This window comes from Rhopalosiphum padi, chromosome 2 (genome assembly GCF_020882245.1).
Source record: "Rhopalosiphum padi isolate XX-2018 chromosome 2, ASM2088224v1, whole genome shotgun sequence".
In the NCBI taxonomy this organism is placed as follows: Eukaryota; Metazoa; Arthropoda; class Insecta; order Hemiptera; family Aphididae; genus Rhopalosiphum; species Rhopalosiphum padi.
The window spans coordinates 77,918,990-77,934,758 of record NC_083598.1 but is presented as its reverse complement, the minus strand read 5'-3'; the positions used below and the strand labels follow the sequence as shown (position 1 = coordinate 77,934,758).

The following is a 15,769-nucleotide window of genomic DNA, read 5'->3' as shown; positions in this document are numbered from 1 at the left end:
TTCTTATTTACATAAAATAATACACACACACGCTTGTTTTGTTCTAAATATTTTACCAAAGAACAAAAACACATTTCATATTCTTAGTATACTATATGGTATTCAAGTTACTGGACTGTTTTTCAAATTCTAAAAATACGGCAATAAATAAGCTTTTCAAGATATTTACTTTTGAAAATTAAGATAATAATTAATAGCAGAAAGTACAGAATAACTTTTAACATAATAAGGTATTGAACACAGATAGCTATAATAAAATTAATATTGATTTATTTTAAAATGTAGGTAGTATAAACGCAAAAATATTATAGGAATTTGTACATTGTTATAAATTAAAGCAGATCGCAATAGTAACAAAACTTGCAGTCCATAAAATATAAATAGACTACCTAAACCAAAGATCAAGATTGACTAAAAATAATAATTAGAGACAGTAATAAATAAGTCCTGGAAAAAATATTTTAAAGAAAAAAATAACAAATTAGAAATAATGTTAATAAACAAAGTATTTTTATCTTATAACCACTAAATACAGTAATTAAAGAGTATAATAAATTAATAAATATTGTATTCTATATTTATAATACATAGGTAGGTACAATAAACTAAATATTTATTAATTTTATTTTTAATAACATAATTATTATTGGAAGTGTAATATATTTAATGAAAACATTTTCAACATAAAATAATAGTTGTTACTTTAAGGAATAAATCCCTTATGTTTAAATCATAATTTAATTCTAGAAAAATTGTATTAATGTAACACAAACAAAATATATAATTCATATAAACAAAACAAAGATTGACTAGTTTGATTTTGGTAAAGTGGAAAAAAGATACTTATTTTAAGCAAAAAAAAAACCCCCACATTTAAGTTACACAAAAAATAAATATATTATATATATATTTATATATAAATATAAAGAACATAAATTATACATTTGGAAACAAAACTTATATAATACAAATGGATAAACTTATTAGTTGTAGAAAATAAATGGTAAATTAAATTTTTATTTTAAATTTAACTATTAATGGAACCTTAAACATGGAATGTTTTTGTTAATACTGGTCGTAGAGAACGTTTGGAAGAAATCAAACATTCGGTAACGTTCTTCCTGCATCCATGAGAAATTTGTGCTTTAGCATGCCGATACGTATACGATTGCCAGACACAGACTTGGATCTCTCTGTCATATCACTGCACCTAAAAATATATAACACTGTGAGTTTTCAATTATATGTGATAAATTCATAAGGTATCATATTGGAATTATTTTTTGCTATAAAAATATTAATAAAACAATAAAAAATGTCTTGTGTATTTTTACATAATAATAACAGCAACAGTTAAACATAATTTTTATATTTCATTCTTTGGCTTTTTTCTATTTATGTAATGAGTAATGATTATTAATGTGTACATTATAAAATTTATTTGAAATCAATAATTATGAAAACTTTACTTTAACAAAAATCATTATAATATATATTATATACTTAAATAATTTCAATTATTCTTAGTTATTAACAAATCTAAAAATATTCTTACTTATTTTTTGTGTTAAAATGATTGACTCCTACATAATATTAAAAAATATAATATATAATCTTTTTTCCTAAAATTTATATAAGTTAACTTAATAATTAAATTATTGGGAAAAATAAAGTAAATACAAATCGAGTCTACAATGTGAAGTTTTACACTTGTGTTCTAATTACTTGGTTTCATGGTTTTAATTTTTATCATAATGTTTGACTATAGTATATTCAATATTCATTTTAACTTTATGTTTTTAGAGATGTATAAGATTATAACATTTTTTGTTTTATAATAAAATTAAATGCATTCACGAAATAAAAAAAAAACTATTTCATGTAAAGAATATAAATTGTTTTATTTAATTGTCTCTCACTACAATTGTTATTTGAATTATGTAAATTTATACACAAATATTTTTAGGGCAATACCTCAAACCAATAATTGATTATTATAGTTGATCACTTTTTATTAAATGAAATGACAATATTTACCACAAAGTTTTAATTAATTCATTACCAAAAATTACATGAAAATATGTTAAGTGTTTTTTTTTTTTTTAAATGATTACATCATTTAAAGAATGCATACTGGTACAATTTACCATTATTTAAATTCAAAATGTCTCTTGTCTTTTAAAAATATGGAATAGATTAACATGCAATGAGGGAAATAAATAATAGTTAGGTAGTTTGGAAAAATTACTACCATGCTTAATGATACATTAAAATTTATATGAACTACATGTAAATGTTTATATTGAAAAAACCTACAAATTAAATAAATTATAAAAGTTAATAAAAAATTAATGAAGCATAATTTCAAAATATTAAAATAAGGAAAGTAGTAAATGATAGTATATCATAAATTCATAACACACAATATAATATTTAAATTATTCGTAATTTATTCCACTGACATTCTATACAACTTCATAATTCATTAATATTAAGAAAAAAAATAATAAAACCCTATACTTAAACTACCTTCATGCTCATATAAGAGTGAGTGCCAGATGGTCAAAGCATTATTATAGACAAGCAGAAATAATCGAACGCACACATTGCGAATAAACAAAACACCATGTCTAGTTTATCTACCTTTCCCAACGTGAAGCTATTGTTGACAGAAATCGCGTCATTGTTTGCATAAACAAAACATATATTCCACGTGTAAATAATCATATTTTAATACAATGTATGAGTATATACATCAATTATAAAATAAATAATTAGTTACCTTATTACAGGACGACCATTTGCCTGTCCTTCTCTATCGAATGTGCATAATGTTGGAGCTGTGGTCGACCGACACTTAAAAAACAAAAACAAATACATATGTATGAAATACAGGACAACCTCATTTTTCTTATAATATTGAATTTTTAAAATCTGAGTTTTAAAATATATTTCAACCATAATATAAAATTGTTTACACTAGTTAAGGAGTGTCCTGAGACGATACAAACTTGTTTGTAATATCCTTTATAATTTAATGTAAAAAAAACTTATAAAGGATATTATTTTTAAAAATTTTGATATAGATACCGAATTCAAAATGTAAGCAAGTAGTTATTATAATGCTTTTACTAAGGATAATAGTCCTTAAAAATTATTTAAAAAAATATAAAATAGATATTATATTAAATCTAAGACTTATTCAACATTTTTACAAATTAAAACATGTTAAAGCTTCATATCTTTCAAAATTATTTTCTTCAGAACACTAAGTTAAATAATTAATAAACAACTATTTGTTCAAATTTTAATTTTGATACAGGGACATTTTTAGAAAAATTATCCATTAGTTTACATTTAAAAAACAGAAATTTGTAAATCTACAGGACTGAGGACACTCAAGTGGTACAACAGGTGCTTTTCTGTTATACGAAACTGTCGAGACTACGCCTTTTTTCTCGCGACTACCACCCAAGACTACCTCAGTTATCGCGACTATCACAATTAGCTGAACGATATCCATGCGTTGCGTTCTAGCGTCATAATTCACAATTGTTATATCTATTATATTATATATATATATCATTATTCATTACCTATATTACCTATTAGTTTTTGTAATCTGATGTTTCTCAGGTCACGGAAAGTAGACTGTTTTGCAGAAATTCTACAGTAATCTAGTCTAATGAAAGTTGTGGTGTTTGTCGTTTAATTAATTTTGATATAGACGTGTGATCTCTACCTAATCGTACACCAAGTGTGGCTGTAGCACGTAACCTGTGGCGTGCACCGTGTAAAATAATAAATATATTACAAATGACTACTGGGTATTTAAATCTTTTCTTTATTCCTTTTTTTATATATATAATTCGAATGTAGCCATCCCCACAATACCTACAGCTTAAAAAAAATATCAAAGAATTAAATATAATTAAATTGTTAAGAAAACGTCTCACCAACGGGTACAACATCCTCTTAATAATATAAATAAAAATAAGGTATAGTCTGTGATAATAGGAAAGTGTGCACATAATGGTAATCTTAGATAACAGAAGTAGTCTTGAGTGGTTTTGCGATAATAGCTGTAGTCTCGTATAACAGGAAAGTACCGTGCAACAAACCTCAAGAATTTAAATATGGTTTAAGTAAATAAACTTAAAAATTCCTAAAATCAGATTTTTAATAACTCCTATATTTACATACTCTGTCTGTTTGAGTGGCAGCATTTCTCGTTTCTATTGTTGTTATTGATGGCCGTGGTCGTTGAGCTATCTGTTCGTTGAGCATTTGAATAGTACGGTCCTTCTGTTCCATTTGTTGTGCCATATAAGCTATCTGAAACGGATGATCCGCAACTCAGCTCCTGATCAAGGAAAATGCATACTTGTCTCCGAAATGTAGTGGGATATTTATAAATACATATTTCCCTCATATTTAAATTGCTTAGCATTAAAATAATCATGCAAATCATGCTTCTATCTAAGTCATTTCTATTCAATGAGGTATTTTCAAATGAATAACAAGACACATTTTGAATTTATTAAATAATGTTTAAAATAGTAACAAGTTAGTTAGAAAATAAATGGAGACATGTATCTAATATGTATTTGAAAATTTGAAATAATTTAACTAACCTGTTGTTTCAAATCCAAGATTTGATTTTCGTAACAGCAATGGACTTCCTGGTCTTCTGGGTACGTTATATCTTGTTTGTCCTAGAATTGCACACAAATTACTTTCCATAAGAACATGAGATAAAAAAATAATATTGATGAATGTCGAATGATGATCCTTAAATAATTCAGTTAAAGGACATAAGTAAATTGTTTTTCAACCTTGAAAAATAGTTAAAAATAACAATCTTAAAATAGGCCTTGGATTTCGGAATGGTCAGTGATGTTTTTATTATTTATTTTAAATAGACGTAATCTATTTTTAAAATTGTTTTTAATTAAACTGTGTAGGTACTCGCTACAATTTGTTATATAGAAATTATTTATAATTACTATTTATCATTATTTTATATAGTCATTATCAATTATAAACAATTTTTAATTTGTAAACATCAACATGTTTTTAATATATAATATATACTAGTAAAAAATATAAAATATAATTTAAATTACCTCTATTAGGGCACGGTTTAGTTCGAATAGCATGTTCTTGATACTCGCTATGTCGTCCGTTACCTCTCGAAATCGATCGAAACTCATTAACACATCCCCATTGCTGCCCTAATAACCACTTCAAAATTACTCAAAATTGTCAATACCGCCCAAAAATTAAAATAAATTTCCTACTTACTTTGGAATCTGTATCATCTTTGACTGGAACTACTTCATCTTTGAGTGAGCTACTACTGTTTCTAAAAAGTTAAAAACATAAAAAGATTATAAATGTGTGTAGACAGGTAATACTGGTAGGTAATAGGCATATTCCATTTAAACATGACATTATCCTTATTTATTTACATATTTCGCTTAAATTTTTCTAGTTTTAGTCTAAATTTACCTTTTAAACACTCGTTTTGACTTGTTAAATGCTTTTATCATTTCGAAATTTTAACACGTTTAATGTATATTATGCATAGAGTACTATTTTATAATCTTATTTGATAGTTTTTAAGAAATGGCTAAAAAGAAACACGTAAGGAGAAAGGTTTGATACTATGTTATTAAAAAATGAGGAAAAAATAAGTGACGGGAAAACAAACTACACGGTATATGGCTAACCGGTTTAATGACTCAGATGCAGGCAGTTGTGGAACACTGCTATGTAGGTACGTAAACGTTACACGACCAAGGACCAAGGTCATTAACATTGCCTCTCTTTATTCATATACAACAATGAAATATTTTTTCCCCCACCAAATATCAATTTTTTACTCATTCGTCGGCATGCAATATACTTATATGTATACGTTACGTCTACACTCTACAGTCTACACGGTACACCATACACGGTCGTTATAATTAAATAATATTACATGCATGTAGACCACATAAATACTTAATTATTATTCAATACTCACCTCGGAGATGTCAAAGATTTCCATTCATTAAATGCATTTTGTTTGGTGTTCTCCAGTGTTTTCAATAGGTCTTCATTATCAGGATCGACTGATTTATCATCTGCTTGATCATAGTCAACATCGAGCATCAGGTCATCAGAGTTGAGACTCTCACTTAAAGACCCATCAGCACTTAGTGATCTCCTTAAGGATTTGGCTATAATTTGGGAAAAATGTATAAGCATTTTAAAATTATCATTGAACTGACTATGATATACTTTTCATTTAAATTTTAAATATTTAAAACTAAATAAATCTATAAATTATTACATTTTTTGTTACAACTGGAATGGTTTCCAAGTCTAAATATAGCATCGTCAATGTCTTCTGCATTACAAGACTCTGATGGAGGCCCACTAAACATAAGTGCAGGTTGATCAGCTATCTCATCATCAAAAAAATCTCTAGTGTCTGATGAAAAAGAACCAGATTTGGAGATATTACATCGCAAAATTGGAGACATAGTGTCACGTTTGTCATTATTTGTAGATTCTGTAAGGGTAAATAGAATTTTACTATTTTCATGTACATTAACACAATGCATATTATATCAAATATATATATAATAAAACTGTGCTCAAACACATTAAGATATAAAGATTTTTTCATAAATGTATATTATAATTTTCATTTTCCAAAATGAAAAAAGGGATGAATTATTTTCTAATTAGAATTTATGTAAGTGATAAACATCCCAGAATAATTTCAATAAATATTATTTTTTGACATTGCTATACAAAAAGGTTAATTTGTTTTTTTTTCTATTAATATAACCCTCCTGGTTTTGTTTTCTGTTTATATGCCTGACAGTGAATGGAGAGCAGTAGTGGAAGTAGAATACAAATGTAATCGCCACCTATACTTTTTTAGAGACATCATATTTGCCATAACAATTAATTACTTTAATTCTTATTTATATTTATGAATAAAATTAATATGAATTTTGAAAAATTAATAAAAATGTAATTAATTACACAAATAATTGAATAATAACATTGGAAATTTATAAATATTACTATAACAGTTTAACTTGATATTAAAATTTAATCATTTTAAAAATAAATAATATTTTATAATATCAGTTGTACTATCAACATTTTTGATGTAATATTAATAAATATTTGATTAGAAAAATGCAAGATTTTAATTCAAAATTAGAAAATATTCTATTGTATAACTTTAAAAATAATTCTTTGTTGACACTTAATTTGTTTTATTACTTACATATATTATTTGTCCTAATTTTTTTTTTTTACTAGAATATAATGTACCTGTCTTACTATGTGGAAATTCAGCTGATTCTGATTCAGTGGGACTTAAGCATTCATCATCTGGTGATGTTTCATCCTCAATTCTTATTGTAGAAGACATAGCAGCTAATGTAGCAAATGTTGTATCTTCAATATTCAATAAGACATCACGTAGTGATACAGACATATCAACATTGGCTATATAACAGAAATCATTAAAAGTCTATATTAAGACTTTATTCATTTAATTATACACTATTTTAAGCAAATACCAAATTTATTATCAATGACATTTATTTTATCTTTCATTTCTGTGAATTCTTCTACTGCTAATGCTTCACCAGGTCCATATTCTTCATCACTACATGTATCTTTTCTATCAAATGGTTCAGTCTTTTCTTTTACAAACTCCTCTCTGTTAAAATATAATTAAAATTAACTGTATTTAATAGTATGAAACATCTATAAACTAAGATACATATTAACATATATTTCAACCCAGTGTCCTATCTAAAATGTTTAATAAAAGAAAATTATTTATGGAGGATTTAAATAATAAAATCACATAAATCATAATCAGGTATAACTAACAAATAATAAAAAAAATGCTATCAGATGTAAATTTTTCCAAGTTATCAATTGTTATAAGATTATTAATATAGGCATGCGCAGAAATTTTGTATGGGGTGTGCCAAGAAGAAAATTGGGCCGCTTTCCCTTATATGAATAATAATTCAACTTAATTTTGCTATTCAATGATTCATTTTTATATTCTAATAAATTTAATTCTACATTCTTAAATTTTTAACAATTATTGTTGTATCATTCCTATATTGTATTGTAATTTGTAGCATAAATTTAACTTATCTTCAAAAAAATTTTTTAATCATCATTTGAAGGTTGTTATACAATAAAGATAAATTAATTGGGTACATAGGCATAATATCACTGCAAATCATTTAGGAATAAAATGATCTCAACAAATTATAAATGACTGTTGAAGTTATGATCATACAACTTATGTATTAATTTGTTTTTAAATTTTCATTACAATAAAATAAAATAATTCATTTTACCATAAATTGAAAATAATTATAAGTCACATAAAAACAAATCCATAAATTCGGATATGAATTTGATTCAAACCCGGATAATTTGGATACTCAGATTTCATGCTTACCACTACACAGCATTATCGAGCATATACGGATTGTGATCAAGTACTATTTTAATTGTGGTCCTCACTAGATATCTTATCTTATTGTTAATAATAATATTATTTTAGTTAGATTATTATGGAAATAAATTTTTACTTGTCGTGTTTCTCTTCATAACTGCTTAAATCTGAATCGTCATCAGACGATGTCAAATGTTTTGAAGACGAACTTGATACTTGTCTATTTAAAATAAGTTTTCAATGAAAACATAAGTAATGTATTATATTATAAATATATTAACTACTAACCTCAAATATTTATTAGCTCGTTCTCTAATTAAAGAACCTTTGGCATTTGAATTTATTGTAAGCCTTGATGGTCTATTAAAAGCAATTACTTCAGTAAATTCAACAGAGTCGGATAACTTTCGAATGGTCACTCCTTGTTGCATTTGTTTAATTGCTTCATTTTTTAGTCTCATGTTGGTAGCGGTTTTAGCACTTTTATTGGGACTTTTAGACACTTGATATCTGATCGGTATTTGAGGCCTAGGTAAATGACTAGAGGTAACTCTGGATACAGCAATTTTTGTTCCACTTGATAAAAGTTTAGGAATTTCCCTTTTTTGTGGTTCTGATTGACTTCTTCTTTCTACTTCTACTTTTTTTGGTGTTACTAGAGTAGTGGGTTGAACAAGTTTTGTTGCTGGTTTACAAAATCCAAACCTATATATGAAAAAAAAATTGAATTGAGAAAAAGGAATTTAATAACAATTACAATTTTTGTAAGGTTAGGTACAAACCTGTTGGGAGAAGGTGTATTACTTTTAGCTATACTTCTTGAACATTTTTCCGTAGGTGTTGACATTGGTTTGGGTAACATTTTAGATTCAAAATTGTTTTGCTTTTCAACAGATTGAATAGGAGCTGATATTGGTCTCATCTTATTGGTTTGGGTTGTTTTTTTGAACCCAAAAGACGATGCTAATCCTTTGGTTGCTGGTATCTGTTTTTTTGGGTATTGATTAGCCTAAAATAAAATACCTAAGTAATAACTCAACTGTATAACATTGATAGTATAGTATTACGAGTGTGAGAAATATTGTGTAATACACTAGAACACCATATGGTCATAGATGTGTATAATATAGGCATGAGTTATTGTAAACATGAGGCCATTCCCATTCCCTATTCCATAAGAGAACATTAAATTAGCAAGGCACTGTCAATGACCTGAATTATGTTTTAATAATTTAATATGGGCATACTAAATATATTTATCATTTATTAACTACTAACTAGGCTTAAAAATGTATACCGTATATCCAGCATATTGTATAAATAAGGCAAGTGTAACTAGGTGATCTTGACTACATTAAACCACTATAACTATTTACCTAAGCTATATTTTTAAAAGCAATTTAAATTAGTATTAATCAAAAGGATCAAGGACAAAGACAATAACACAACATTTATCATTGTTCAACTATTTTTTTTCAAATTAAAAAAATAGTTGAACAATGATAAATATAGGCTATATTTGTTAATGTTTTAACTTAAAATATTAAATTGTTGGGATGTTTAATTAATAGCTATCATTGATTTTAGAATTTTACTAAATACTTAAAAATTTTCTTTATTAAGTATTCTGTACCTATATTATCAGTATTACCTGAAATCTGAATAGATAGTATAGTAGGATATAATAGGGACCTATTATGTATTTTTAATTTAATATAAGTAATTAGTTTATCAAAAAATTGTGAATTCGCGTATCATTTTGGGAAATTCTGATATTATATTTTATAATATTGCTCAAGCCCAAAAGCACCCCCCCCCCCTGAATACGGCTCTGCTATACAGTATACGCACCTGTACAATAATATAAACACTACTATTATCTATTAAGCTTATGTAACTTTCATAATATGTGTACATAAAGCACATAAGTTATTAATATAATACTTTAATTTAGTATACATTTTAAACTTTAAATTTATAACTTATTCCAAACTACTCCAATATATATAAAGAATAATATTAATTATGAATGTATGCGCGATAAACTAGAAATCAGAAGAATAAAGCATATCTTAAACAATATATGCGATTAAAAATACAGATAGACAACCAATTTCACATTTAAATCAATATTATACCATGAAAATAATTTTCTCAAAACGAATACTCATTGCTCCCCACTACCGGAAATCATGGTTCCGACTGATTATTGTAATATACATTTATACACCAAAACATCTATAATGCATTGGATAAAAAATACTACCTAGAATAAATAATAGTCAAAATAGCAGAAATAATCCGAAAATCTGATCATGATAACAAATTGAAGGAATCATTTTTAATTTTAAAACTTTTTTTTTTATTTATTGCAGTAATTTATTTAAAATTATTAATCAAATAACATTTCGTATAGTCATCATATGATATTATTAACTAATAATCAAATTAACGTCCAATATTCCAATAGATATAAATATTAATACCTACCTATATAATATAACAAATCACAATATTAAACTTTGCAATGTAATAATAACTGAAATGATAAAAATATTTAAATTATATTATTGTATGAAATATTAATATTCAATATTCGTAAATTATTGTTTGTACACTTCAATAAGTAAATTACAATTTAACTATTCAGCTATAGCGGCATTTTGGAAAATGAAAAACAGACATAGGATGTTTGGATAAATTGAGAAGAAAATAATTTTTTTATATAAAAATAAAATAGGTAATTTAATCATCGCGAAATATTTTTGATTCTTCATATTCTTTTAACGTAATAACTTGTAACTAAAGTTTCACTAGTCAGTAAGGCACATCATTAACATTTTCAATGTGATAATTGTTAGATACATACTACATACCTACCTACTCCCTAGTTTAGAGTGTATTACTAGACACTACAATATATTTTCTTAATTATTCACTTTTTTCTTAAATATAGTTTTTGAAAAAGATCAAAATGCCAAAATATGTTATTATAAAAAAAATGTAATAAACGATTTCGTATTTTAAAATCTGATAAATGATTAAAAAAAAAATATTAAATTATTAATACATCATTCTAATCAATTGCACTATTAATTAATATACTTTACTTAAGAGTTAACATGATGCCACATTTACATCCGCAATACGCCTTAAGAACGTACACAACATACCAAATTTGTAGTCATCAATTCCAATTTTGAGTGCACTTATTTACTTATTTTACCATGGTAAAATTTAATAATATAGTGAATTGACATGATAGATTTTAGAACTCAGATCTGCGGATTTTCGTGGGTTATTTAATATTTTACGATATTTTAATTCTTAAAAGGACGTCGTACCCGCATGTGCTGTATTGGTCTTCGTCCTACTAACGTATACAATACTACCAAAGCAAATTGGAGTTCAGCAAAATCTATCTTATGTTTTTAACTTTAATTTTAGCCAACTTGCCAATTATCAAACTTAAAGTTGAGCATATTATCTATGGCATAACGAAAACTTTTATTGGTATTTTGATTTTAAACCAAGTTAGTTTGCTATATATGAAATATTAAAACTTTAAAATACTCATAACTCACTATAAAATTAAAATATCAATAAAAGCCTACATGGGTTGTGCTGAAAGCAAATTTTCTATGTATTGTAGTATTGTACGTTAGCAAGACGGAGACAACACAGCGGATACAATGTCATCTAGAGCACGTTATGGGTATCTTTTAATTGTAATATTTTACACTTACTTGCTTCAAAATTAAAAATTCGTAAAAAAAAAACCAGTACGAGTTTGATAATAGGAAAATTTTCTCAAGTATAGTAGAAAATTGAAACTGTTATAAACAAATTTGATATATCGTACGTTTACGTTTGTATGACTGAGATACTATGCGGGTGTAACATCCTTTTAAGAGCATCTGAGCATGTCGACGCACTATTAGTTTTCTTTCGCACATATGTTCAAATTTGTATCCAATAGAACCAATATTATGTTCTTTACTTTAATAATAGAATGAATTGACCAATGACCAAACTTATAGTTAAGAAAATTATCTATGTTTATATTTGGCTTTTTTACGATATTTTAATTTGTATACAAGTTATAAGATCTAAAATATTACAATTTAAAAAAGTTAATGCTGCTATACGCCTATACATATAACAAATATATTAAATATATTATATATCGTAAAAAATCCAACATTCTAATAAAGACAATTTTCTTAATTGAATTATATAATAGATCAATTCATTCTAATATTACAACTTATTACACTTGAATACATGATTAGCTATGCTAAATACAAATTTTCCATATTGATTGTGGGTTAGGAAAAGAAAAAAAGTTTAAGCGCTACACCTAAATGCTATAATTTAACGTCAAATTTTTAGAATTTTATCAGATTAAAATACTCATTAATGTAAATATAGATTTAACTTCCCCTAAATTTAGTTTTAAAGTTGTAAAATCTTGTTAGAAATTTTATTTTATTAAGTATACAATGTATATATCTAATATTGATATATACATCACTAAATAACTAACCCCTAAAATTTCCCTAGAATTTTTTGGCCTAGTTTCGCTAATGTGTATATCCTATATTATGATAGACGGAAATGTACAAAAAAAGACACAATATGATACTATCCACGTATTTTACATTTCTACTTATCAATAAATTATAAGTTATTGAATATTTCTAGAAAACAATTCTAGTAGATTTAATAATATTACCATTATTTTGCAGTTATTTTGTAATATTTTCTTGAAGTTTCTTGTCTAATGCAATTCTGATAAGTACATACAATTATGCAACATGGTTTAATAATAATATCACCTTAATATCAGTTAAATTGTATTTACTACTGCAGGTCTGCAATGCTATTTATAAGGAATTTTAACACAATAATATACAAAAACTCAATGTCAAAGTTACCAACAAATATTGATTTATTATTTGATAAGTTATATTTTAAACATTTAAACTATTAAATAAACTATCACGTATTACTCATTTATATTATTTTACAATGAGCACGTTTATAAAATACTGCAGCACTAATTAATATTATCAACCGAAATAATATATTAACATTTTATAATTAATTGTACTTAGAACGTTTTTATTAGATGGAATCATTTGAGTTTTAAATGTAAAGTGATTTGTCAATAAATAATGCATGCACAATGCACATTAGAAAAAATAAGTATAGAAACAACGCGAAAATCCACTGCAACTGAATACGAATAGGCACATATTATGAAAGCCCGGGGGGTTGGTAAGGTGCTATATGCACGCACCTACTGGACATGCTCAGTAGAGTGGATCAATACCGAGAACATGCCAAGTCGAAGAGGGTAGAAATGATCTCGGAAAAAAGATGATGAGTCATCATTATTTATTTTTATTTTTCTATTTCACCAACAATTTTTATTAATAATATTATTATTAACTGTGGGATGTTAGTATAAATATAATTTACATAGCTGATTAGCATATTAGATAATGCCATAACGGATTAATTGCAATATTTATTTTGTTCTTTTAATGTACCTGTAACTTAACTTATTTGGCTTTATTGCTTTAACAAAGACTTGAAAAGATGAAAGTCACCAAGGAAATTTTTTTATAGAAAAGAATAATTTCTTCTATTATATTATTGCGTTGTTTTCTTCACTTTCTATTGTTTAACAAGTTGACACATGTCTCCATAACAAAAACCTTGAAATGTAATCTGTGAAATGTTAGTTAAAAAGATAAAACTGAATATACTAGAATTTCAATGATTCATTCACAAAGGATAATAAAAAATGAAATCCATACCAAATAATATTATATTAGTATGCTTAAATGGGTAGGTATATTGTTTTGTATTCATATAAACATGCTTTATAACAATGGTTATAACTTGAACGATTACAAAATGTATAATGTCGCAATTATGATAAAATTATATGAACAGGAAATTATTTTATATAACAATTGAATATATAATTAAAAATTAAAAATATATAAATATAAATTATGTACCTACCTAATGGAATTTATATTATACTTTGAATAACTGAAAAATAAATTGTTTACCTATAGTTCTACCAAAATCGTAATTTAGATTAAATGAGTTACACAAATTGGCAGTTATTGCAAGTTGATGTATACAATTACTATATTATACCTACACTATACTATATTTTGTTGTACCTATTAATATATTTTATTACACAAAACATATTATCAATCAGTTTTTGTGCAAAAATCATACAATACATTTTAAAACAACCACATAGTATATTTTTAACTTATTATTCGTCTCTTTTATGAACATCTCAAAAGACGTGAAAACGAAAAATAATACTATTATTCTTACATTGCTGGACGGCAGGAAGCTCATGATGGGTAGTATTTTTTTTTTGTGTACAGCTTTAGACGTACTTTTGCTCGAATTACATCCCATAAATATCCAAAGAATCGCTCAAACTACAAACAGAAATATTAAAAAAAAAATAAAAATTAATTAAGTTATATTAACAATAATTATAAAAAAAATCGACGTATAGATTATATTTTATGATGATTTAATATGAATAAGAGGTACTGAAATAAAATAAATATGATTAAGTATTGAATACATGCACATCGTCGCAGAATGCAGTACTATATTATAGCATACATTTGATGTGTACAATACTTTAGTGTCTAGTATATGTATTTTATATATATATGTACTACGAAATATTATAATAAGTACCTATAATATTACGTATGGCACGACCGAGTATATTATATATGCAGTTATTATTTGCGACGGGTTTAATCGATTTATTTGTACGATGATAACAATAATACGCACAACCGTTCCAAGGTCTAACCGCGGTTTAATTTCGCTGTATCAGACACATTTCGGATCATCCGTCACATATTATAATAATCGATCACGCACGTCTATTTTCGGTATTTATCCCGACGAGCGAGTTGGATATAACACGCACAACTCACAAACAACACAAACCCACAACACCAGACCAATGGGCTCGACGGTTACTACCGTACTGGCGTACTATAACACTACTAAACGCCCAAAACCTAATAATTAATGAATAATAAAATATTATAGTAAATACAAATCGGCGCAGACAGTTGTCGACAACGTACGGTGCGGCGGTGGGGTGACGATTACGCAAAGGAAGGAGTGTACTGTGTACTACCACCACCGCCACCACCACATACACCACGATCGGAATCGCGTTGCCCCGTCGCTTTTCCGACACGA

The 15,769-nt window shown here is 26.1% G+C and overlaps 1 protein-coding gene across 12 annotated transcripts; it reads right to left on the bottom strand.

The window, feature by feature from the left end:
* Positions 1–248: 248 nt before the first annotated feature.
* On the bottom strand, positions 249–15,648 carry LOC132919643 (uncharacterized). Of its 12 annotated transcripts, none has more exons than XM_060981385.1 (16): positions 15,248–15,648; positions 14,867–14,976; positions 9,280–9,506; positions 8,786–9,202; positions 8,634–8,717; positions 7,593–7,735; positions 7,342–7,518; positions 6,341–6,562; positions 6,032–6,227; positions 5,305–5,365; positions 5,127–5,234; positions 4,635–4,715; positions 4,204–4,335; positions 2,783–2,856; positions 2,530–2,659; positions 249–1,210 (listed from the first exon to the last, which is right to left on the bottom strand). In XM_060981385.1, exons 2-15 carry the CDS (start codon positions 14,951–14,953, stop codon positions 2,563–2,565), a joined length of 2,106 nt encoding a protein of 701 aa, XP_060837368.1. In that variant the 5' UTR covers positions 14,954–14,976; positions 15,248–15,648; the 3' UTR covers positions 249–1,210; positions 2,530–2,562. The 12 variants fall into 12 exon arrangements, with proteins under 12 accessions (XP_060837368.1, XP_060837370.1, XP_060837373.1 ...); XM_060981387.1 differs by having other exon boundaries at positions 2,644–2,659; XM_060981389.1 differs by having other exon boundaries at positions 1,027–1,210; positions 2,644–2,659; positions 4,204–4,363.
* Positions 15,649–15,769: the final 121 nt, after the last annotated feature.

Coding starts and splice junctions, on each gene's coding strand:
- LOC132919643 (XM_060981383.1), bottom strand. CDS start 14,953: ATGGGATGTAATTCGAGCAAAAGTACGTCTAAAGCTGTACACAAAAAA. Junction 4,716..5,126: donor TAAACCGTGCCCTAATAGAG/GTAATTTAAATT, acceptor GTGCAATTCTAG/GACAAACAAGATATAACGTA. Junction 4,336..4,634: donor TCTTGGATTTGAAACAACAG/GTTAGTTAAATT, acceptor CATCCGTTTCAG/ATAGCTTATATGGCACAACA.